This window comes from Micropterus salmoides, unplaced genomic scaffold (assembly GCF_014851395.1).
Source record: "Micropterus salmoides isolate LMB-PRFRI ecotype aquatic unplaced genomic scaffold, ASM1485139v1 Ms_hic_scaffold_9, whole genome shotgun sequence".
NCBI lineage: Eukaryota > Metazoa > Chordata > Actinopteri > Centrarchiformes > Centrarchidae > Micropterus > Micropterus salmoides.
In genome coordinates, this window is record NW_024044681.1 from 28,086,578 (window position 1) to 28,112,005 (window position 25,428).

At 41.7% G+C, this 25,428-nt stretch overlaps 1 protein-coding gene across 3 annotated transcripts; it reads right to left on the bottom strand.

Annotated features, from left to right (window-relative positions):
- Positions 1–352: 352 nt before the first annotated feature.
- Positions 353–25,428, bottom strand: LOC119895478 (kinase suppressor of Ras 1-like). 3 transcript variants are annotated; one of them, XM_038708628.1, is made up of 21 exons: positions 24,900–25,428; positions 16,062–16,202; positions 12,347–12,494; positions 11,750–12,239; positions 9,908–10,089; positions 9,444–9,513; positions 9,265–9,348; positions 9,120–9,181; positions 8,922–9,031; positions 8,311–8,479; positions 7,953–7,994; positions 7,528–7,576; positions 7,364–7,427; positions 5,639–5,926; positions 5,356–5,552; positions 5,171–5,267; positions 4,548–4,681; positions 3,979–4,110; positions 3,690–3,825; positions 3,340–3,473; positions 353–1,996 (listed from the first exon to the last, which is right to left on the bottom strand). In XM_038708628.1, the coding sequence occupies exons 1-21, from the start codon at positions 25,113–25,115 to the stop codon at positions 1,990–1,992; spliced, it is 2,952 nt and encodes a 983-aa protein (XP_038564556.1). In that variant the 5' UTR covers positions 25,116–25,428; the 3' UTR covers positions 353–1,989. The 3 variants fall into 3 exon arrangements, with proteins under 3 accessions (XP_038564556.1, XP_038564558.1, XP_038564557.1); XM_038708630.1 differs by lacking the exon at positions 24,900–25,428 and adding an exon at positions 22,517–22,784; XM_038708629.1 differs by lacking the exon at positions 7,953–7,994.

Genomic DNA, 25,428 nt, shown 5'->3' on the forward strand with positions numbered 1-25,428 from the left:
TTCAATTTTTTTTCCTTGGATGAAGTCAAATAAACTCGTCAAAATCACAAATTCATTAGATTAGCACACACATTTTTTATGCTTTTATAAAACCGACATCTCAGTGCAAGCTCATGGTTCTTTTTATCTGCACCCGAATGATTGCACATAGTTAAAATCCAACCACTGTTATGGTAATGTAGTAGCTGTTATAAATCTCTTGTTTGGAAGGGAGACTAGAAAAGGTATTCTGAGGTAAGCCAATTATAGTGTCCTTTCATACTGCAGCTGAGGCTTTGAGGTAAAGAGGGTTGCGCTTCCCATTGGTGTGAGTGTGACATGCCACAAGGCAATAACTGCATTACAGTGTCCATTCTATTGTTACATGACAAGCCTTATTTTATTGTCTTCCATGGATGAAAACAGAAACTGCGTGTACAGAATGGTAGTCACATGCAATACAAAAATATGAATTTTTACAACATAAAAAAACATGTATTGGCCCATTCTAAAAAAATTGTACAGCTTTTATACATGAAAAAAATATAAATATATATACACATCTGTCATAGCCATAGCAGTACCTATTCAAAAATGTTGTGATGTATTTTACATATAAAATGTTTATACAAATATTAGAAGAATCATGTTCATTTGCTATACATTAAATAATGTATGTACATTACATACCATTGGATTTGCGACACAACACGACAGCAGTCTTTCACACAACAAAAACTTATTCCAACACAGTACGCTCAAGTCGCACGTGCACCCCCCCCACACAAATATATACACACACAACATAAATACAAGCACGCCAACTGAAGCCAGCAATCACAAACAGTATACACAAGCGCGCACAAGAGGTAATGTTTTAGGAAGATATAGGACACTTTTGCGCCAGGTTCCCGATTTCTCTTTTTTTTGCGCAGAGAATGAAATCATAAAATAACTCATATTCTCATAAGGTGCACTTTACACTTCAATGGATGGACATTATTATTAAAAAGTCTTCAATCATAAATAGCCAGCATTATTCTGTTCCCATGTGGATTGTGAATGATGAAGGGAATATTTCACCTGCCTCTTTTCATTGTGTTTAGCATACAGAAGTCCTGTTTTTAAATTCATCCTATAAACAGTAAATTTAACAGTTTATACTCCAAAAAGACAACACACAAGTGAGCAAATCACACTGGCCAAGCCTCTGAGACCCTCCTGAAGAAAAAAAGAAAACACTGCAAATATGACTATTCAAAACCAAAACTAAACAACAACAATGACAACAAAAAGAGTTCATGATTTTTTTTTTCCTGTTCACAAAGTGCATACTGTGTCTTGACATGTCTCAGCACATGCCGTCACACAAACAGTAAAAAGAGAGAGAAGAGCGGAGAGGCAGTTGGTTTTAGAACACCCCTCAAGCAGCCTTTCCAACATGAGTTTCCCTCAGGGAAAACAAAGATTAATGAAGCTGTCCATTCAGTTGCAGGGTCCATTTTTATGTCCAGCAGTGTGTTTGTTTGTGTGTGCATGTTTCAGAGAGAAAAAGAGCCACGTGGTCAGCCCCCCGCTTTGAGAGAACAACCACATCACAGCAGCACAGAGAAGGTGAGCGGGCCGAGGACAGGGCAGCCATCGGCAGGTATTGACCACAGCACACCAGTCAGTCTTAGCACAGACACCACAAGCCAGTTATTCACAAGCCTCAGAGTCCCGAACAACATTACAAAACAAAACCAAAAGGAAGGCAAAGAGATTAGACGGAAGGAAGGAAAACGTAAAGGACAAGAGCCGGGCCCCTGCCACACCTCACTCCACCGTTCTTCTTTTCCCAATAAGAAAACGCAACAGTTAGACACGGAAGATCAGACTGTGGATTAGTGGAAGCAGTGTCTGTTTCAGGCAGAGGCGATGCTTTAATCAATCCTGCAAGAGTTAAGGATACAGGAGCATGCAAGGCAGACCCAGGCTTTGTTTTGCATTGCTTATGTTTCAGAGTGACTGCTACAACCTAGATTAGATAAGAGAAAAAGAAAAGAGAGAAAAGAGCAAAAGGAAAACACAAATGTTAGACAGTTAGTAAAAGAATAACAGGTTTACAGTGAGGAAAGCATCATTTGAAAAGTAGCAAGATATTACATACACGTAGATTAGTTAAAGGACATTCGCTTAATGAAAATAGGTCCGGGTGTGTGAGTTCAATCCACAGATTATTTTTTGATCCGTTAAAGATTAATTTAAGCAGACCTCTTAAGTAATTAGTATTTATTTCTTTTACAGAAAAAAAAAAGAAGCTTGCACCTCTGCCATAATCCAGCTAAACCAAACTGGCATTTAACTATGTACTATGCCTTTGACTGCTGTTTATATAGCCTTGGAGCAAATGCGGTAAGAGGTTTGTGAAAAAGCAAATCATAAGTAAAAAGCAGAAAACCAGTGGGAAACACGATGTGAAAGCGAAGTCGTTAGGAAGTCGTGTATTTAAATGTGTAGATGGCATGTGGTAGCAAGAAGTGCAAAAAGCAGTCTTGGTAAAAAGAGGATAAAACCCGTTCTGGTGCAGAAATGTACAGGATTACCGCACAGTAATGGCGATGACAGTATGTTCTTAATGACCCCCCCCCCCCGATGTTTTCTGGTCATGGCATTTTAGATCCAAAGATTCTCCAGACTATGTATTTCTCCTTGGTCGTTTCACACTTTGGACAGTTACACTCAACTTAGATGATATATCCCAAAATGGCCCATATTTTTTACTTAGATGAGACAAAGAAATTATTTGATGGAGTGATCACACAGGTAACCTCTTCCTCCTGCTGTTTCACACATGCATGAGGACACAAAATGAATAAAAATGCACTCTACTATATATCTGTCTACTTGTCCGGCCAGCCTCATTTAAAAAGCTGGAAACATACAGAATTCTCCACATATGAGACCTGTGCCCTGGGATACTTTTTTTTTTTTGTCAATTGTCAAGAGTGTGGAAAATTAACAAATGAAACTTTACTCTTCACATCTACAAACAAAAAAGTTCACATTTCATGAGAAAGCAAGCTGAGAAGAGCTATGCCTTTGTGAAGTGACAGCGTATTTGTGTCATGTGCGATGATTAACAGAAAGGAATGAATCCTAAAGTATTGTCTTATTTTCAAAATATATCAAATGCATATCCATTCTTGAGTCTTGTTTATAAAACTGCAATGTTTATAGAGTTTGTTGTCACTTTCTAATAGGATCATCGCTGACAAGCCATTGTACCACATGGAACCAGAAGATACACAATAAAATCTTTTTTTTCCTTCCTCCATTCGTCCAGTGCCTTCACAAAGTCCTTCATTTTTGGATACCTACTCTGCAGACTTCCAGAAGTGTCCGGGGTGTGACAGCCTACGGTTTAGTTTGGGCAGCTTCTCCAGCATGTCGGCCAGCTGGGTGAAAGTCGGCCTCTCTCTCAGGTCGTAAGCCCAGCAGGCAGAGAGGATCTCCTGAGACGACAAACCACTTTCAGTCATGCATCTGGCAAAGCACTGAGAGCCCTGCACTCACTGAACTGTGGACTATGAATGATGATCAATCTAAAGAGTTTCGCAACATCTTGATATCTCTGCACCACTAGAGCATGCAATACTATTTGCCACTCTTATACAAGCAGAATAAAATGTACTTTTCTGAATAACTGTTACACTTCTGTTTCAACTCACAGTGACCTCCTTGCCAAGGCTGATCTCCGCCAAGACCTTCTTTATGCCCTCTCCACTCCCCACCTGCCAGATGGTAGCTTCCACATGCTGGTTGGTGATTGGCCAGTCCCTAGCTTGAAGCTCATACCAAATGGTGCTTAAATGGGCAAAGCAAAAGTATGATTATTCTGTCCAACAAGAAAGTCTCTTAATAAAGTTGTAATAAAGCTCTTTTCGGTCAGAAACAGGTGTGACAGAACCGTGGAGCTCTAACTAAGTTAAATAAGATGCACGAGTGTGCAGAACGTACCCAAAGGCGTATACATCTGCTGAGGTGGAAAAAGGAAGGCGGTCCTCATTGTTACCTGGGCTCATCCTGCGCACAATTTCTGGTGCGAGATAACAAATCCAGCCATGTGGAAGTTTTAGTTTGTTCTCACGCCTGGAAAAAAATAAAAAATAAAATAAATAAAAACAAAGTACACAGTTTTCAGTGCCAAACCAAATGTAGTCAAAAATCTGAGTGTACAGATGCATTAACTAGAATGGAAAATGTATTAACTAAATGCAATCCATCTCCAACTCCATTGTACAAAACAGCTATTCATGAAGTCATGCACAAATAAAGTACAAAATTAACAAGCTGTATGTTCAAAGTGTACTTGAAATACATGAGTGTGCTGGATACGAGTCAGATTTTACAAAAAGGAGACTTCAGTCTTTGCAAAGAAAATACTAGCTGACAAGGGAAATTCCTGCAGGACTGGAGCTGTGGACCTCAGCAATTATTTCAAATCACTGGACCTCCCCTAGGTAATAGTGTGAACAGCACTTTTGCTGATGAGCTGTTTTTAAGGCCTCTTGAGTGGCGTTTCTTACCTCCCCTCCTGAACAACTCCAGAGATCCCAAACAGCCCGAAGTCTGTGATCACGACTTTATTGGTATCATGAAAAACGTTCTTTGACTTCAAGTCTTTGTGAACAATGCCTTTAGCGTGCAGATAGCCCATTCCCTGTATCACAAGACAAACAGTGGCAGTTCATGAAGTGTTGTCATACAGGCTCCGATGAATTCAGAGAGGCTTGCCTCCGTTTAAGGCACTCCCATTCATATTTTTGACCATTTATTGTACAATTTTGTTGTGCACGTTTGTACAAGGATTTGCAAAAAATCTTGGTTTCCATGTTCTTTCAATTATTTATGTATTTTTGCTGTGGCATTGACTTGTCATGCAACTATAGTGCACATAAAGAATTTGACTGAACTGTCAAAATACTCTTTGGATACAAAGAGCAAAATGAAACATTTTCCAAAGAAAGACATATTTAATAAAGATTATTATATTTAATATATTCAGATTTGTTATAATACAGATTTCCTGTTTCTTTTAGTCATTTAATGGACTTAAAATGTGGCTTCAACACCACTTCTGAGTGCTTAAATCGTGGTCTGGAGAAATGCACAAATGGGAGCTTTGAATAAATATAAAAGAAGAGATTACCTTTACAATCTCCTGAGCAATTTGTCTTGTCTTATTAATATCCAAGGTGTTTTTAGTGTCTCTAACAACTGAATACAGTGTCCTCCCTTTGCAGAAACTGTGGGGAGAGAGAAGAAAAGATTAAATTGACAATGAAATCATATATTCGGGTAAAAATCTGGTGTGTTTGAAATGTCTCCTCTCACCTGGTGATGATGGCTAGGTGGGGTGGAGCCATGCAGGCCCCCATGAAGAGAACCACATTCTCGTGCCTAGTCTGTCTGTAGTTCATCACCTCCTTTTTAAAGAGCTTGAGATGGTCCTGATTGTTCCCATCAATCTCCAGAAGTCTGATAGCTACCTCCCCGTGCCAACGACCCTTATGCACTTTGCCCCAACGGCCCTGCATGAACAAACAACAACTTGAGCAAAAGTGCCTTTTCGGAATATGATACATTTACCACCAACGTATAGGATCAGATTCCTCACCTTTCCTATGAGTTCTCCAAGGTCCAGCTGCTCAAAGGGGATGTCCCACTCCTGCAGGTAGACACTGGTCTGACTGGCCTTGCGGGAGATGGGGCCCTTCCACTGGTTTCCCCGAGAGCTGGGCAGATCATCCAGCTCATCGCACTCACCGTCTGAGCCAACGTTCATCCTAATTTCCTCCCCGTCATCCTCATCTTCCCCTTCGTACTCATTCTCCTCCTCTTCTTCCTCATTATCCTCCTCTGCTTCTTGGTCTTCATCTTCATCCTCAATTTCCTCCTCACCTTCCTGCAAGAGAGTGGTGATTGCTTTGTCAGTTTACGGTGCATAAAAGCATAAAACAAATCTACGTCAAGTTAAGTGTGCGTAATGTGTGGGATGCTCCCCCAACAAAATTTTATGTTTTCCAATGACAAATATGTAATTTCACATCATATTGGGCCATTATTTTCACCATATCTCTGAATAAATCGTTAGAAAAGCTAGAGCAGATAATAAATAAACAACAGCCAAAGATCAGTCTACTGGAGAAACTACAACCTTTAGATCTTGAGAAAGTAATTTGGTGGTTCTGTTGCTCCACAGTGATTTTACAGTGATGGCACAGCATGTTTTGGGCATCACCCCTAAGCCTTAATGGCAGGAAAACCCTGTTAATATGACCTCAGAATCATTATAGATACGACTGTTCATGTTTGTCTTTTGTGTCTTCATTTAACAGCTTCTGACATTTATCTGTAGACACTAATATAAAAAATAGGCAACATGAGAAACCTCCTCCCTTCTGAGGTTCATTTTATTTGCACATTAAAATCCAAAAAGAAACGTCTCCTCATCAGCTTAAAAGGACTAGTTTGCATCAATAATTAGCTTTACTAACCTCAGCTCCTCCAGTCACTTCCGTCCTTTCCTTTCCAAAACCACTTTTTCAGACTGAAAAATAATTTAATCAGTCTGTACAGGACAGAGTCAATTTAGTCTAAGTTTGTACCTGATGTTCTCAACATTGGACAAGTAGGCAGTAATAAAATACAGCTTCCAGTTACTTTCTATAAATTGAGCTAATGTTAAGTTACATCGCAGCTATGTAGCTTGTGTAGAAGCTTTCCTGCTCAGCTGCGCAGTCTGAATGGGAGGGGAGATGTTAGCTAACTTAGCGCTGACCGGCTTCACTTTTCCAGCAGGTGTGAACAACAGACTTTTCTTGGTCTTGAGAAGCTGACACACTGTAACAGACACCGTACATTTACTGCCAGAATATTTTCCTCCGCTCGCGTTCACCGTCACTTTCTGCCGCTCGGACAATCAAACGCTCGCTACGCACCTCCCGATTCAGAGTTACGCTGCTCTTATAACCATCTGTCACGTATGTTCTGCATAGAACGAGGAGAGGAAGCGAGCAGAGCATTGAGTGCTGCCGTGCTCGCACAGTGTGCCAGTGAAAACATGTGTAGCGCGTAGTTTCATGATCGTGGGAAATTTTAGTAGTGGCGGTCGTGATTGCATATAGAGGAAACACTGGTAAGCTCCATAATGACACCTTAGTCTTTCAGTCCATCAACAATTTTTTGTCTTTTGACATCACTGTGCTGGACGACAATATCAGTGTCCACAGATTTAACAGAATGTGGTGCATTTCAGAAATACAACTCAGAACAACCTCATTATACTGACAGGAAAACCTGAACCAAAGTGTATTTTCTAGACTGCACACTGCAACGTTACCTCTTCATCTTCGTCTTCTACCAGCTCGGCATGAATGTCATCCACTGATTGTTCTATCTCACTGCTGTGATACAGATATCAGAGGGGTCAATCCAAGAAAAAAACTAAATAATGAAAATACTGAAACTGAATGAACATATAGCATTTTAATATAAATGTCTTACACGGTGTCTTGGAGGACATCGGGGTGCAAATAAGCAGGACTGGAGACATCTGTAGAGAATAATAAGATGTTTGACAAAGAAATGAGAGGAGCAAAAATTCTATCCCTCTTGCCCCCCCCCCCCCTTTTTTTTCCTTTCTTTCCTTTCTTTTTTCCCTTTCTTTTTTCTTTCTTTAGGAAAGCCTCATAGCCCACCACATACAGAAAATGACTGATCATGCAATTTCCCACTACCACCAGCAGATGGAGTCAAAAAGCCGTTAAGTGTTATCATGCAATCCCATTGCTGGCACTCCGTGAAAGATACAGCTACACCTACGGTAACTGCCACAACATGCAGAGGACAGAGGGAGCTGCGGGGAATCTTTGGAGAGTGGAACGATGGGAGCACAACAATGCAGCATGACACTTTGACCGTCAACTCACCAGGGAAGATAAACTGCTGTCTATGCTGAAAGTAGCAGGCAGCTTTTGTAAAAAAAATAAAATAAAATAACAGAAGAGAGGGAAAGGCCGACAAGCATGGCAGGGAGAGAGACCTTTGGTTAGAGAAGCTTTGAAATAACATGATTTGTATACTGCACAGTTGTTCTTCAGTGTTAATGTCAGATGGAGAAAGAAGGGAAGAGAAGGCTGTTTGTGTGGTTGTAATATCAAGAGAACGTTAGCATGCACATTTGAGTATACACAGTATTGTGTGTGTCAGAACTTTTTTTAAGCTACAGATCCTAGCCATCTATACTTGTGTATTGTGTTTCTGTATCCAGGCTTCTGTGAAGCTTACCTGGGAAGTTGAACCGGCTGTCCCGATGGCATTTGGGTGAGGGGTTGGGCGGTGGAGTGGCGCTGGGGGGGTTGCTCTGCTGGAAGGGTGCTGGGGAGGAGGGCGTGGATGAGGTGGTGGAGGACGGATTGCTGCTCGAGTCCAACTGGTTCAGCACTGGAGGATGATCCTGGCGGGGCAGGAATGGATGCAAACAACACTAATCAGTCATATTATACGTAAAATATCTTCCACAGCTTCTACACTTAGTTTTACTTTTAAGTGTGATAATGCAGCAGTCGATTTCAAGGGAAGTGTGAAGGTTTGTTTTAGGGCAGAAGTAAGGATTGGTTAATGGCATAACATGGGCGGAGCATCACTAATCTTTACAATGTTTTGAAAGGGCAGACTGAAAAGCTCATGGCAAAATCTCTTACGGAATTATTTGTATTTTCTGTCCAAAACAAAAAAACATGTAGAATTGGATTGGGAGAGGTCATTTTTCAGATGAACAAACCCTCTAGTGCCCGAGACAAAACTCCTCAGTGACACTCCAAACTATTGCTTCATTGATATGCATACATTACATCAAAATATCACAGGAGCTGTAATACAAAACTCCTAAGCCTTACCTTTTTTGTGATGGCCTTTGGTAGTGTGCCGAACTGTGGTGCTTCTGGCGGCCGGTCCACAGGGTTGTTTATATCAGACGGAACAGACTCAGTCCTCCGAATTTTGGCGACTAGAAGAGAAGTTGGAAATGTCACAGTGTATATATGCACTGCATATTGTGTCCATCAACTGCAGGCTGAAGATAAAACCAAGCTTACTCGGTAGAAAGGAGATTCTGCAGGATGGGGCTTCTTTTGTGCATTTGTTGTGGCACTTTAATCTGCGCAGAAAGTAGGCAGCATGTAAGAGACCTAGTAGATATCAGTATATTGATATATATTGATTAAGTTGCACTCAACTCACCGACAGTGTTTGCATTTCACCCCGAACATCATGTTCTTCTGGCACACCTGACATGTCTGGGACAGCCAGGACTTGGTTGAAAACCTACATAAACACAGAAAAATGCTGTTAAACCTACAGCATTTTAATTTTGACATAAGCTTAGGATAGAACATATTGTGTGTAAAAGAAAGGTCTACCTGTGTGTGACGGACAGGCCTATGTCCCTCCTCACTGCTTGTGGGGAGCTGCGATGCACTGCTGCGTTATCTAGCCAGGGAGAAAAACAGGTATCTAATGAAGTGACTCCAGTGGTTAATTACACTAAAAACTGAGCATTTGACTATATAGATTTTGTCATTAGAGCATGGTCAAACCACATTTGGGATGCGATTCCCTCATATAGAAAATGACTGTAGAGATATTACAGGCCCAAATCGCATTCAAGCTCAAACACAAGCATGCATGCTTACAATGCATATGGAAAAAGATGAGGAATAATTTTTCATAACCAATTTCACAAACAAACTTTGCTTATTTAGTCCCGAAATCTTGATTATTATTAACATCATAATCTAAAACGGACTACTTTTTGACAGGTCCAACATTCACCAAATATCCACCAAACCAGCAAAGTCAAAATGTATACACATGCATGACTTACTCTTAATGGTGCTGTGTTCTTCTAGGAGGGTGGGCGTGCCAGGGAGGGTGTAAGATGCAGTGGTGGCAGCCGGGGTGACTCCAGGGGTGCGCGCAGACATGACAGGGTAACGAGAAGGCGAGTCCTCACATCCATTCCCGTTGACTTGCATATTCTGGAGCAACTTACTCTTTTTAACACACCTGGACAGAGTGAGAGCAGACAAAAAGGCATCAGTAGGTCCAGTATATTGACACAAAATTGACTGGATACCACAGCAGATCCACAGCACCGCCTGAACACCATACTGTCTGGGGAAAGTTATATAAGGGCTAGAGAAAAGCATGTTGGGAGTACCTAAATAGCATTGGCACAAGACACCAAGGGTGACATCCTTAACACCTAGACTGAAGTCACAAGGACTGAAGAACCAAGCAGTGCCAATTCTGTGGTTTATACTCTCACACGCTCATACAGCACGTGAGTAATCACAGTTGGAAAACCAATCCATTTGTCTAATTTTATCTTTGAGTTCTGTTTAATCAGCTATCACACCTGAAACCGGTTTTCAGAGTGCCGTTGTAATATACCGTACAGTATGTATAAAGCCAGGATAAACTACCAGGATTGTCTGGGTGTGCGTTAGATTCATTGGATCTATGTCAGCTGTATTTACTTTTTTGTTTCAGTAAAGCTTTCTATAAACAGACAAAGATATTATACCAAACATATGGCTTGTTTGTCTATGTGTATCCAATCACAATGGAGAGGGAGAGAAAAAAATATGGGAGCGAGAGAGAGAGAGAGCGATTGTGTGTGTGTGTGTCTCGCCACATCTGAGCATTAGTCCTAGGAAATACTTCCTGTTTTGACATGAGTCCTAATCTCTGGGAATCTGTGTGGGGCTTAGCTCCATGCATCCGGGTGTGTGTGTGTGTGTGTGTGTGTGTGTGTGTGTGTGTGTGTGTGCGTGCGTGTGTGCGTGCACGAGAGAGAGCGTGAGAGAGTGAGTGAATAAGTGAGAGAATGTGAGTGTGTCTACCGAAAGAGACACTGGACAAATGCTTTCAAGAAAAACTGCACCAACAACTGTTCTCATCAGTAGGTGATAAGAAACATGAGGCTGCAACTGTAACAAAATTACTGCAATACTACTAAAGAAATCTGCACATTTGAGAAGCTGTAACTAGATCATGTTTGCCAGTTTGATAAATGACATACACCTGTTAATCCTTTATCAAAATTGTTTCCTTTTGTGTGGATCAATTAATCACTTCAACAATTTTTAAAATGAACAGCAGGGTGTCTGGCTAGCCCTTACATTAACATACTGTATGTCAATGAGAATGAATCGTACTCTCATGGATTAGTCCATCTATTAGTAACATAAGTAACACTGAAGACTCCAAACAAAAAATGGCTTGAAAAAGTAAATGCAGTTTTACGAATTGTTTAGCTCTTAACAGGGCATTTGTGTTAGCATTAACAGGTCCTTAGATGAAAGTTGGAGTTATCATACCAGTCAGTAGTAAAAGAACAAAAGGAATCAATGCGTAGACGGCCAATTAGGCCTCAAAATCCGGCTGTAACAATGCCTGCATAATACTATCAAAGAACTGCTGAGACAGGCAAAGATTCAAATTCAACTAACTAAAATATACTACTCTCGTCTCACAGCACTTTCCTCCACACTCCCAAATGCACATAAACCTGTGCTAACAATGCCAAAAGTGGGAATCTGATACATTTATAATGTGATCTTAGGATTCCCATTTAGGTTGTATCTGACCTACTTATGAAAAGCTCTTGTCAGGGTGAAATATATAACTGTATGTCAGTCCCAACAGCTTTCTGAGCACCTACTTGTTGGTAGGTGGGTCCTCGATGCGGTTGCCCAGCTGGGACTCGTGGCTTTTGCTGCGTGTCAGGGTGATGTTGGGAAGTAGATGCAGCACTTTGCGTGACGGAGGCGGAGGGGTGCAAGGGGGCTTCAGGCGGTGACGCCTCTTCGAGGGCGGAGTTATGGGTGGGGTGGAAGTGTGTCCGTGGAGCCTAGCTGCGTGAGCTAAGGACATCGGGAATGGATCCGTAAGAGGGCTTTCACAGTGGACATATGATGCTAGCGCCTCAGGTGTGGGTACCGCTGACACCGAGCCCGAGCGGGGATGAGGGAAGGTAGCGCAGGGGGTGGATGGGGTGGAATGAATGGTGGATGGGCGGGCAAGAGGTGAGGGACTGTGAGGCCGGAGTGGCGTCCCCAGGCTAGGTAGCTGGTCTGCAGTTAGTAGTGAGCCACTGTCCCTCCTTGTGGGCTCAGACAACCAGGGACTGCCGTCTTCCCTCAGTTCACCTCCTGGGCACCAGAGAACACAGAAAAAACCCTCACCACCATTAGAAGTCCAAAGGAGAATACAAAGTGATGCATCTGACAATAGAGGCTCCAATGGAGTAAACACATACCTGATTCAGTGGCACTCTTCAGACAGGAGAGGGCAGCACCGAGCCTGGCACAATCCTCTGAACTGAACCCAAGTCTTCGCAGTGTATCCCTCACCTGAGCACCTGTCATCTGCAGTAAGGCATCCAGGGACAACTTTGTTTCCACTGTCTGCAGAGGAGCAGTACCATGAAAAAGAGAGGAGCCCTCAATAACTATACAAGACTGAGCAAGAACACAAGCAATACACATGCTCTATCAGTGGGGCACTCTACAACAAGGAAAACAACCAGCAGATTTACCGCTATGGGCTTATCAGTTGTAGTGTATAATTAATAATCTGGCTAGGATTTGCTAAATGTTCAGAAACAAGATATATATTAGCTTTTACCTGTATCTAGTGTGGTCATAATAAAACTGATGACATTTGTGTCACAGGAGAAAGCAAAGAGACTCTGCTTGAAGTTGTGCATATAACATTAATAAACGACTTCCATTGTACGCCATCTAACATTGCAGCGGTCTCAACACCATGGCCTGAAAAAAGGTCAGCATGATAGGGTACTAAATAGGTCATACAGCATCAGACTTGCACTTTTCCTGGAAATCAGTGTAATCCCGTTGTTTGAGGCATTTCACACATCACTTCTTCCACTTATCTGGGAAATAAGGGCCGACAATACAGTACTACAGACATGGTGGTATGCCTGTATCAGCAGGTTGTAGTAAAAACTTGCTAGACTTGATCTAAACTTCTGCGAAGTCTAAGTCAATGCAGAGACTATAATCTTGCTTGGACTACGACTCAGTGTGTATTTATTTCTTTTTTATTCTACTGTTGGAAAGTCAGCAACGTTCATTCAGATTCACTAAGGATTTCCTATCTAACTCACATATATTATTAGATAGAGTGATCACTGTACAGACATGAAGGAAACTTTGACAGCAGCGAACAGGAAGAAAACAGACACGTAATATGCAGAGTGGATGCACACAGCACAGCATTGTGCAAGCAGAGAATTCCATTAGTAAGGCAAAATTAGAGTGGGAGGCAGCCTCGGTAGCGCTGGTTCAGACAAGACACATGCAAAGCTGCAAAGACCGAATGTACTGCAACCTGGTGCGTGTGCGTAAATATCTAAATAAAAAAAATAATAAAAAAAACCCCAAACAAAATGACAAAAACTGAAAAGATCCAGGAATAAGTTATGATTGACAAAAACCATCTACTTGTAACTAACAACTTTGTAAATCAAATCACACAGTGAAGAGACAGCCAAATGCAACGAGCGAGCCAATGAGCTGGATGAGGTCTCTAACAGTAAGCAGACAGTAAAAATCCACTAATATCAACAGTGAGATGAGATAATTGAAACAAGCTTTGGCCCTGTTTAGCAACAAATTCATGGTGGAAAATTACACTTATAACAACTTCAAAAACACAGAACAGTGTGATTGTGCCTGTGATTCTCTGTGCAGCAAGTTAACCATCTGTACTTATAAACTGTAGTTAATTTGCAGTAGCAGACTTAGAGTTTCCATCGATTATACAGTATTCACCACTATCGGAACAGTTTAATAGAAAAGAGTAGGACATGGGGGTTAATGCCAATCTTCTCATACAGAGCTCCACGTCCGAGGTATGGAGGTAAATAGGTTTATTTAAATTTCAGTTACTGAGACAGTAATGAATCACAGAAGGAAATAGGAGATAGAGTTTAGGATGTTTTTTGACATGGGAAGTACGCAATTGCTTATCAGCCAGATTAAACCCTTGCTCTGAGAGGGCAAACACTGATCAGAAAACTAGGGCAACCTCCCACACTCATGTGTACACTGTAAGCAAAAAGGAAGCAAACACATACATACAGACACACAAACACATAAGGGTGAGTGATGTGATATTCAAAAGTGGCTGTGGGCCCTCCGCTGCCCTCCCACCTCCTCACTTATAATAACATTACAATTTTAGCACCACGAACAGCATAGATTGCATACATGATTGCTGTACTGCAGCCTCCTTGACACAGTGTTATTGGTTGGAATTGCTATGTATGTGTACACAGCAATTAACATGACATGGTTATTGAGTCTGGACATTAAGTCAAGTGGGTTTTAATTTATATGGGGGTCCCTTACTGTTTTAGCGTTCTTATGTGCACATATTGTAGTTACGCATAGAAATGAAAATGAATGCACCTCTAAAATGTTATTATACGAACAGAGAAATCTACTCAGATAAATTGGTTTACTAAAACCCTATTTTTGGTAACGTTTTACAATACAGGGAGGTTTCTAGTCTCACTTTGGCCTGGCTCAAAATGCTTTGGCAAGCTTTTTCTTGTGGCGAGCCCTGGGTTAATCAAGATAAGGCTTCTTAGCAGAGCCACAGACAAAATTAATTAGTGTACAGAAAGACACACATGATCATTTAAGAAGCTTGCCAACATGGTATCCACATGCTCTTATAACATTATGCAATACCTCACTGTCAGTTGTAGCATGGGAGCAGAGAGGCTGGATTCCTGGCTAGACAAAAATAATAAAATACATACTACATGCAATCATTGCAATGTTTATGGATTATCCATTACATAGTCAAGCCTTCATAGTAAGGAGATGCACTGTAGAAATCTCAATCTAAATGGGTCATCATTATGCCATGACGGATCTACATGTTTTTAGGAAATCCCCGTTGTATCCAACACACACAAAGACAATACTAAATTCTTTGAAGGGAAGGCCTTGATGTTTAAACTGAAAAGCAAACAGAGCACTGAGCATGAGAGATATGACTAAACCGTAAACAGAAGACAAATAATCAGATATGGAACAACGTCATAAAACAAAACAAAAAGTATGCACAAGCTTGGGAGATATTAAAGAATAACAAGTGCAGAGGCATTTGAAATGAGCAGGTTACAGTTGGGGGTCACAAAGCAAAGACAAACAGACAAGAACAGTAAAAACATACAGAAGCTGAGAAGGATTAAAACAGTTTACAGCAGCACAGGAAGGGGAGCCAGTGGAAGGAGAGGAAATGACAACAAAATATGCACTATACTTGTGAAATACGGAAATGACTGCAATTGGGGTATTTTTGTCAGGTGTGCACAAGCAGCTAGTCGTTGGAGCTGGGTGCTAGTGTGAGGAGAAGTGGTGATCCTGAGGGCATAGTCACTAAACAGCACTTTAACTTAACCAAAAGAAAAGATGGCTTATACTAAACTAAGCAATACATGTGTATCCAACCACAATAAAACACACCTTATTTATTGTCAATGCACATGCAAATGCCAACAGATATTCCATGTTACTATAGCCTAAATAAATCCACAATGGACCTTCTGAGATAGTATCAAACATTTGCCATGGAGAAATTCCACACACACACACACACACACACACTCTAGGATGAGAGGAAGATTTTTAGGCAACCTATATACTCCTGTAGGTGTGACAAAATAAAGTGCAGTCACTTTCCCCCTCCATCTAAGTCTCATGAAACATAGTGTATATTGTCTTGAAAAAAAAGTTTTAAGTTCAGTTTTGTTGCCACTGTTTGCAGCTTCAATATCACGAGAAACGGCAGAGCAAAGAGAGTTTGATAGTATTCGTCATGTGCATGCGAAAAGGGGACTGAGTACACAAACTGACACAGTCAGTCACCCAGGCCAGAGCGAAGGGGGAGACAAAGAGAGACAGAGACTGATATTCAAACAACACAACACGACCTACCTCTATGAGCTCCGGTCGCAGGTTGATGGTGCGTAGCCAGTCTCCCAAGTGTGGGTAGCTGTCCAGGGCCTCGGGCCTCTCTGTCTCTGGCACTTTCTGCTTGCACTGCAGCTGTTTACAGATGTATTTCATCAGCTTCACCTGCAGGGAGCAATAGAGAACACAGTGCAGATGGGAGGGGCAGGTTAGAGGGGAGACTCACAGCGTGCTAGGAGCTATAGCTAAGGAGCAGGCCTTCACTGAGGAGGATATCTTTCACACCTCAGTGCAAGGTTCTTTTGAATGCCCTATGTGAGATGACACAGAAATGATGCAGTACATGTGTTTTATTGTTACTGCAATACCACACAATTCTTGTGAGCAATAACACACTTACTACTGACCACTTTTACAAAAGTGATCTTTAGATCCAGACACAAACTTCTATATACTTTCCATCAACAGATGCCTCTTTAATACAATAAAGGTTAACCTGATGCATGAATTACTCCATGCTCGCACCGTTTTTCCATTCTGAACTCAGTGTACCTGCAGTAACGATTCCAGTGTTTGTTTCACCCAATTTCCCAGTGGCCCCGGTGCACAAGTCAGTTAATTAGATATAAACAGCCATTATCATACAGAGAACAATGAGCTGGTCATCTGATGAGAGCATCTGCCATGCTGGCACAGCAAACAAGTATATTTGGAACAAGGAACCAGCTTAGTGAAATAATGACGGAAGAAAGTGCCACATGACCGGTCAAATTTCCAGTTAGGTTCAGAGGTACTGTACACTTTTTTTAAAAATCAGCAGCTATTAGAAAACACGGTACATAATTGTACCTTTTGTCAGAATCTACCATATCTGTATCTATGTCATAACAATTACATAAGAAATATGACACAATTCCTGTGTGAGCCAATAAAAAAATAAATACAAACAATAAAAAGGCCCAGCTTGTGGTTGGGAACAAAGCTACTTGTTATCAACACCTTCCTTCCTCTCATGTCTCTTCACGAGAGCATCCATAATGTCTCCACATTCTGGTGCTGCTGCTGATGAAGCAGGGGTGTGAATGGAGAAGAGAATAGAGGAGAAGAATAAAAGCTTGCCTGCTGAGCCAGTCCTTTCAACATCACTTAATGACACACAGCTCCGCTGTCTTCCTCTTGATGCTTGTATCTGCTAATCAGCACATTAATGACTAAGGCCCTGGTGAAAGGCTTTGCTGTAGTGTCTCATGACGCTGGGTGCATCAGTTAACATTACCAGAACATCCCTAAACTCTGCTATGCTCAAAAGCCAGACCGGTCAATATTTCAAAAACACTCAAATATTCCACGACATATAAAGCTGTGAGACTTTACATCAACACTTTCCAAGCAAATGTCAAGTGCAGTGGTCCTGTGAGTAAGTATTACAATGAACACTATGGTATTGGTTTGCAGTGGCCCGCATTGTGCAGCTGAGCGTGGCCGTATAGTGTGTCTCCTTATCTCGCAGTCTATCTGTAAGAGTCCATTACAGCAGGCAGCACCTTCGGATGAGCTGTGCAACACCAGCTAGCTCTCGACCCACTACGCTCCTCTTGAGTGCCTGAGCGAGTGTCTTTCTCTGCTTATTCAACTTTCTCCCCGACACATCCACTCACCAACCAGACAGAAACTCATACAGCCGCGCTTACTCTCAGAATGTGTGGCCTTGGGATGTAAAAAGGCTGCTTCGTGGCAGCTGACAAAAGCATCTCAGCCAGAGGAATGAAAGAGGAGCGAGAAAGAGGATGGTACGGAGGGAAAATGCTCTCTGTGTCGACTCTGACTGCAGCTTTTCAACTCTGCAATTACTCATCTATTCAGTTGCACTGAGAGCATTATAAAATAATAAAACAGTGCGCATTATTGAACGCAAACTAATAAAACGGGACGTTTTCAAAACTTACAAACAAGGACCATGTCATAAAAGCTGATTGGTCTGGAACAAAATAAATAAACAAAATAAATCCATAAATGCATAAATGCAAACCGTCAGGCCTTACATATCAATGCCTGCATAATCTTGTCTCTAAAAGCTTCAAAAAACACTGGCTTATGAACAGTATTAAGTGGTGTAATGTGGTGCCCTGTTGTTTCCAAAAAGAGTTGGAACCTACTTTTAGTTTTATTTGACCTTAGAGTGAAGCCCGTGAGAGCAGCTCCTTCTATGGGTGGAAGAGACGGGTAGGCAGCCTGTTCTCCCTCTCTGACATTTATACACATGCATCCATGAGCACACATACATACATACATACAGGTTGGACAAGCATATATACCAAGTAGATGGGAGACTAAACAATGTGAAGCTGTGCTAAATGTCATATCCACTCCATTACAAACCAAAATTCAGAATTGCAGAACCTCACAGATTATTCACTGTGCTCTCACCAAGTGTCTGAATTTAGTGTTTCTGGAGATCCGGACTAGCATGGCCAGCGGTAAGGGGCCTTTTGCTTGATGTGGCTAATGAGCTAGCCGCCTTCTTTACCTCCCTATACACCAGTGAAGTGCTGTGACGTCAGGTTACCTAGCAACCCCTCTTCTGAATCGTCAGCAACATTTCAGTGGGATTTTCCCACACATGTGAAGCATGGAACTCATGCACACAATACATCTCAGCATACGAATGTCATCACGCATCTCCACAGGACAATACCTGTGGTACACAAAACATGACCAGCATTTTCATCTCCACTCACAAGCAGAACATTCACTTCATCCATTATCGTCCTAAATAAATAAGGTGGATAGCGTTACACAAGCACACAAGTCCCCCATATCAGCAATGTGTGTATTTGTGTTGGGAGGACAGTCAGGCACATCAACAAACTGAGAGATAACAACAAGCCCCTCGCATATTATTTTTGGTGCAGTGGAGAAAGCAGCATTTGACGTGTGGCCTGGAGGTGGGAGGAGAAATCGCGTCAGAGCCCACCTGTCAGCAGAGCTAAGCAACACCATGGCAACGGCCTAATGCTGTGAGGAGATGAGTGACAGCCAGTGTGTCAGCCGCCGGAGAGAGGGGAGAAGAGTCCCAGCGCCGGCCTGCCTGACACAGCAGACCCCACTGCTCCCAATTGTTTTCTCAAGGCTCTTGCTGACACAGCCACTTTGGTGCATGTGCCAAGGATAGCATGGCCAATGATATATATCAGAAAATGATATTTGCACAGGAAGGTCAGTTCATTTCTCTCGGACTAAAAATGCACACATTTCTTGTTGTCAGAACAGGCTCAGTGAATAAAAACTTTCAAAGAAAAGCATTTCTACGCCTTGTGTCATATGAGCTATTGAATGTTAAAAGTCCCAGATGAATAGAGTAATTCTTAGACATCTTTGACAGACATTTGCTGTACAATATAATCTATGAGACAAATGCAAATGTGTACCACATCTGTACACAAGATTATCGCAACACAGGGACGCAAGAGGGATCCTTCTTTACATGTGGCAGCTCCAGTCAGTGTCACAGTGAACATGGTGTGTGACAGTAGCAACAGTAGCAGTGGAGCTGAAAGATAATGCAAATTTAAGGCTAATTTTAACATGGCTTTCAAAGACACATTTATGCAGGGTCATGCAAGCGAGCCATGGTGAGTAGACTCATGTTATATGGCGAATGCACAGTTTTATCTACATGTGAAAAATTATGAAAATGTCAAAAGACAAAAACACAATGGAGCCAAGCCGACCTAGTTATGCAGAGGCCAGGTCAGATGGACTTCTGTGGGGGCTGCCCATTCTCCATTATTGTTACCACCACTGCAAGTTGACCCGTATACTGGGCTCAGAGGGTGAGGAGGTGATAACGCTCTATAGTAAGGCTGTGCAAGGTTAGTCTATGTCCCAGCCTGCCCCTTGGACTAATTTAGGCTTACATATACAAAAGTACCAATTTATAATGGATGATATGAATGAGTGACTATAGTGGTCAATAAAAAAAGTTTTATGTAAACTGGAAATGATCAAATAAATTAAAAAATGATGGATATACTTACAATAATTCAGGTACATTGCTAATATACTGTATATAGCCAGAACATACAGCAATTTTAACCATTTACAACAAGGCACACCATGCTAACTTCCTTATGATTAGCAGCTGGGGCAAAGCAAATCTCAGAGCAGACCTCAAAATTACAGGATGTAATGCAACTCACCCTGAGTCAGTTTAAGAATAGATTAAGGTCTGCCTACACTGTTCAACTATCTCAATTTCCACAACGTGCAGTTCATTCTTATTGGCTACACCACCCATACTGCAGGAAAAAAAAAGGAAACAGAGACAGGGTCGTCGTTGCTCACTAGAGTTGTGTTTCCTGTGTGCCCTCATGTGAGCAACATTCTCCATTGTCTTCTCTTAGGCCCCCGACAGACACACACATGCACGCAGCGGTTGTCATGTCATAAGAAGCAGTCAGCCGATTGGCTTTGATTCTCCCCTCCCCTTTCCTCCCTGCTCTCCCCTCTTGCAGAGGCTCTGTGCGCGTCATTTGATTTTCTTATTTAACAACCAACCCTGAAAATGCGTAGGAAGAAAGATGTCTAAATATAGATGCAGCCACAACAGCTCGCACCACGAGCACACAGCAAACTCTCCCCAGCACCAAACACAGAGACAAAACAGAGTGACGCTTGCTGTTTGCTGATCATTTCTGAGAGCAGTGATTAAAAAGATAAGACAGTGAGTTGCATTTATGTAAAGATTTACAGCAATGAATAAATATCTGGCAACATCTGACACTTGATTAAGGTTGTGTAAACAGCAAAACAGTGTCTGGATCAAACAAGCGGCTAAGGCAGTGCAAGTGGGTGTGATAAAGCAAAAGGCAGGAATACATAAAGAACTACAGTAAAGGTAATAATGGAGGCAGCATGAGAGGCAGAGACCAGGCTGAGTGGGATTAACATGTGAAAAGTGAAGTACTAGTTAGCACTCCATTTGAGAGGCCAGTATCATTATCCTCTCACTGGCAAGGCAGAAAAAACACACAGTTCAAGTGGAATAATAAAGCTCTCTCAATGAGAGTATAAAGTGAGTTCAAGCCTCTCTTGATGGCACTCCAGTGCAATAAGGGAGCGATACCCATTTGCACCACGAGTGTGACAACTTCTTTGACCTGACACAGTTCCCTCAAATTCATCACATCAATTAAAGTGGCTTAAAGCTTCAGTAGTAATGGCATCTATCATCTACATCTGCAACAGAATGGTTTACATGAGACCAGATCTTGTACTCCTCTCACATCAATGGGTCAAGGTTCAGACACAACAGAGATGAGTTTTAGGGGTGTGTTGTGCATGTCAAAAAAACATTTTGGTTGAAATTTGGATATATTTTATTTATAGAAACTAAATCTATGCCCCAATCTGCTGATTTTAAATATTTGAAGCATGTGGCAAGTGAAATCTAAACGAGGTATAAAGCAAGAAGTGAAAGTCACACTTATGACAAGATGTACTTTCAAAATGGTGCGCCAGCTAAGGCAGGAAGTAAGACTGCTGATCAAGACAGCACCCTATGCCCTTCCAGTTCCTCTTGAAAAATTGTTGAAAGACAAGGCTTCTTAGCAATGATTTGATCAGATGTCACCAGCTAATCTAAAATCCTCCTTTTATCAGTTCTTTTCTCTTGTCCCCTCAAAGGGTCCTGAAAGGTCAAGGGCAGCTAAACAGCAGCAGACTTGAACACATTTATAAAAAGAGAGGAAAAATGTACGCGTCAATAGACAGTAACAGAGGTAACAGTAACTAAACAGTAAGTTGAATACATTTCAGCTGTAATTTTCACGACATTTATATCCACTTTTGCTGTGCATAAATAGCTGCAACTTCATCCCCTGTTTAAATAATAGAAAATTAGTTTCCAAGAATCTACTATACTTAATCATTAAGTTCTTCCGAATCGATGAAAATAAAGAGGAACCACTCATACATTCGCCCACCCTGCATCTGTGGCATAGAAGATGAACATAAGGAAATGAGAAAGAATAAGTAAAACAGTAAGTTACGGTGAAACATTGGTTCAAAGTCAAAATGGATCAGATAAATTTAAATGGAACAAAAACATGTTTTACCAAACACCTGCATCTACAACAAAGAGAAGATTTTGACTTCAACAGCTCTGCTGATACACAATAAGACCAACAGCAAGTGATGAGTTCAAGGGAAGTTTAAAAAAATATAATAATCAGCAGGGCTCTGACCTAAGCCATTGCTAGGCTACTTGTATATTTATATTTACTTTAGACTTGGAACAGTCCATACAGCTCTACGTACGAGTTACATGTATGCTCTGTAATGTAAGGTAAGGCCAGGCTGAATAGCTGCACTTTGAACTTACTATAATCAGTGAAAGTAAGATCAATTAAAATTTAAATAAATATACCATTGTACACATACAAATTGCTGTGTTGGAAACCAAAAAGTATCTACCTTACCTGTTTCCAATGCAGCAAAAAAAATGTTCCCAGTTGCTCTGATCCACAAGGTACAATAGGGAAGGATACTGAACCTTGCTAAACTTGCTATACTTGAGGTAACCAGATCCACTATTTGCATTTCTGACATTCAGGGATCCTCCCTAATAACGGCCTCTAACCACAGGAAAGAGACCTCACAGCAGTTTTAATAGCCTTCAAGAAACATGTGAGAGCCGACACGGCCTGCCCATTGTCATATAGAACAATGCTAGGGGCCAAAATGCATCTGCAAGACAGCGTACCTCAGGAAGTACTGAGCCAGATCACATCCTGTTCCACACAGTGACGAGGTCCGCATGACAACAGATGAAGAAGAGGTGAAGCATGTAGGAGTAGGACAGGACGTGGTCTTGACTTCACATTTCTTTGTATTCAAGCAGTCATGGCTGGCATTTGTTAACCACAGTTTTGCTTGAGAAAACAAAGATGTAAGATGCTATGTTTAACAAATGGGTTTCATTTGCACTCATTATAGAAAAGCAGTAGGGACAACTACAAATATGCAAACTGATCTGGTCTGGTTTCTATTCCAGTTAATACTTTTCTTCATTTAATACCAGGCTTCTTTACTTGAGCTTGTGAACATTTGTTCCCACACTTGCCAAACTGCACCTGGTGCCTGCCAGCCAGCTAAGAAGCTACCAGATTACATTCAACATTAATATGATGAAAATGGATAAAACACTGCACCTAAAAACACAGCACAGCGTTGTCATCTATCCCTTGCTCCAATGTATTTTTTTTTTCTTCTGCTTTTGAGCAGGTGATACTGTGTTGCTACCTGGTCTGCTGAGGCAAACCATCTGACAGTAACACGATAACAAATACATCGCAACTCAACTAAATGGGCTACTTTCTTCACCAGTCATGATTCTTGACCATTTTGAAGATTAGTTCAGCCGGGTTACTGCATCTATGCGTGGCTGAAACTAAATGCTCAGAGCTTTCTGGAACATTAGTTTATAGGGGCATCAGCACAATTGTTCATGCGGTGTTCAGTTATACAGAAATAAAAGAGACATGGATAATTGATAGCCTCCAGCCAATCAGGAGTGAATATTCCTTTTATCCAAGGTATAACGCTTAAATAAACCATGAGCCAGAAAACCCATTTATCATATCTGTAGAATATTACGTCTTGAGCCTATAGATGCATTAATCTACTTTCTACAAGTTGTACCATTCCATTGTTTTTCACAACTCCATGTTTCATCAAAATGTACTGTATCAGCCTTCAATACCCCACACCAACGTCTCTTCCCATCACCCTCCTCAGCAGAAGCAGGGGCTGTTGTCCTCTAATGGCATTGTTACTAACAACATGAAGCTGGACTTTCCATGACATGATTTCTTCAGTCATCTTGCAGTTAATATTGCAAAAACAAGACCTGACTATAAACATCCCATGGGTGGAAAAAAGGGCTAATTCAACATTACTATAAAATGCACACAGTCGGGATTATAGGAATTATAATTTGTATATGATAAATAAGCACTGCTTTAAATAAAAGGTAGTTTCATATGGGGTGGTTACTTGAAAACAGGATTTTGGATTTAAGCATTTAAAAAAAAATAAAGCAAGGTGATGGCTGAAATGCTAGAAAGAGAAAATATTGAATGCATCCTTCGCTGATGCCTGCATGCTACCAGGCATGACTTCTCTATCACACTGCCTGCTATGGCAAGACATGCTGAGGCCCTACAAAACCGTGGCTCGCGAAGCAATGTCAAGTCATCCCAACACGACTGAACTGAATCTGCATCCAGATGCATTAAAGCAGCGCGCACAATCAACCCTGCGTGCTCACGGTTGGGAGACAGATAAACACGCGGAATGGGTTGCACATTTCGTTTTGCATTTAACTTGCGTGCCTACTGTACAGCCACGAAATCCTGTGCAGAGAACAGAACACGGTAACATAAATAATCACAGTATCAGATTATTGAATATGAGCCATTGGGCCAGGCTGAAATCCGCTGCACGGCACGGTGCTGTGAACTATCCGAGGGGCTCCTGACAAATATTTCCACCTAGAGAAAGAGGTCACACGGGCATCACGGATATCTCGAGCATTTATGGATCTTCTAAGCACACAATGAAGCCCCCCCGTACGAGGCAAACCTTTCAAATCATTTTTCAGTCATCTCCACCTCAGTGCATCGACCCAGTAGTATACTGTAAGCGACAAAATGTGCTCACTCAGTATAGGGCGCCTCGGTTGCAGCCAATGCTCAGCCTACATGAGGCGGACATAGCGTTAGGGCTTCATGACTCCGCAATTTGACTATAGACTGCTTTCTATCGCAGGACGGGCTTTGACATATCTGAAAAGCTCATTACCTCTAAAGTGCGTATTTCTTGCTGCGTGAGGTCGTTGGACGCGGCGCATTTGGTCCGTAGCCCCTGTAAACTGGAGATGGAGATTTCAATCATATTCTGGATGAGTTCGCATTGATGTAGTGCGGCCATCGCTGCGCCACCGCCACTAACGTTATCCCTCTTCGGCTGCTCATCACTCTCGACCATCTTCCCACCTTTAGCAGACACACTATCCATTCCTCAGCATTGGGCACGGCTGGAAGGGCTGGAGTCAAACTGTTAAGCTCAAAACATATGCAGCAGTCCAGCGACGCAGCAACCTATTGTGGAAGTTAGCTGACAGCAAATGTCCCCAGCTTCTAATCTGGAAAAGTCAGGATGCAAAAGAATTATTTATATATATATATATTTTTATCAAAACAAGATGCTCGACGGAAACCGAGCTTGAGAAGCGATCCAAAGTCCAGCTCGGCTTGTATTTTCAGTCCGTACAGGCTACCAACGAGAGGCTACTCTCTTCCACCGACAGCTCTGGCAGAGGCTTTCGCCG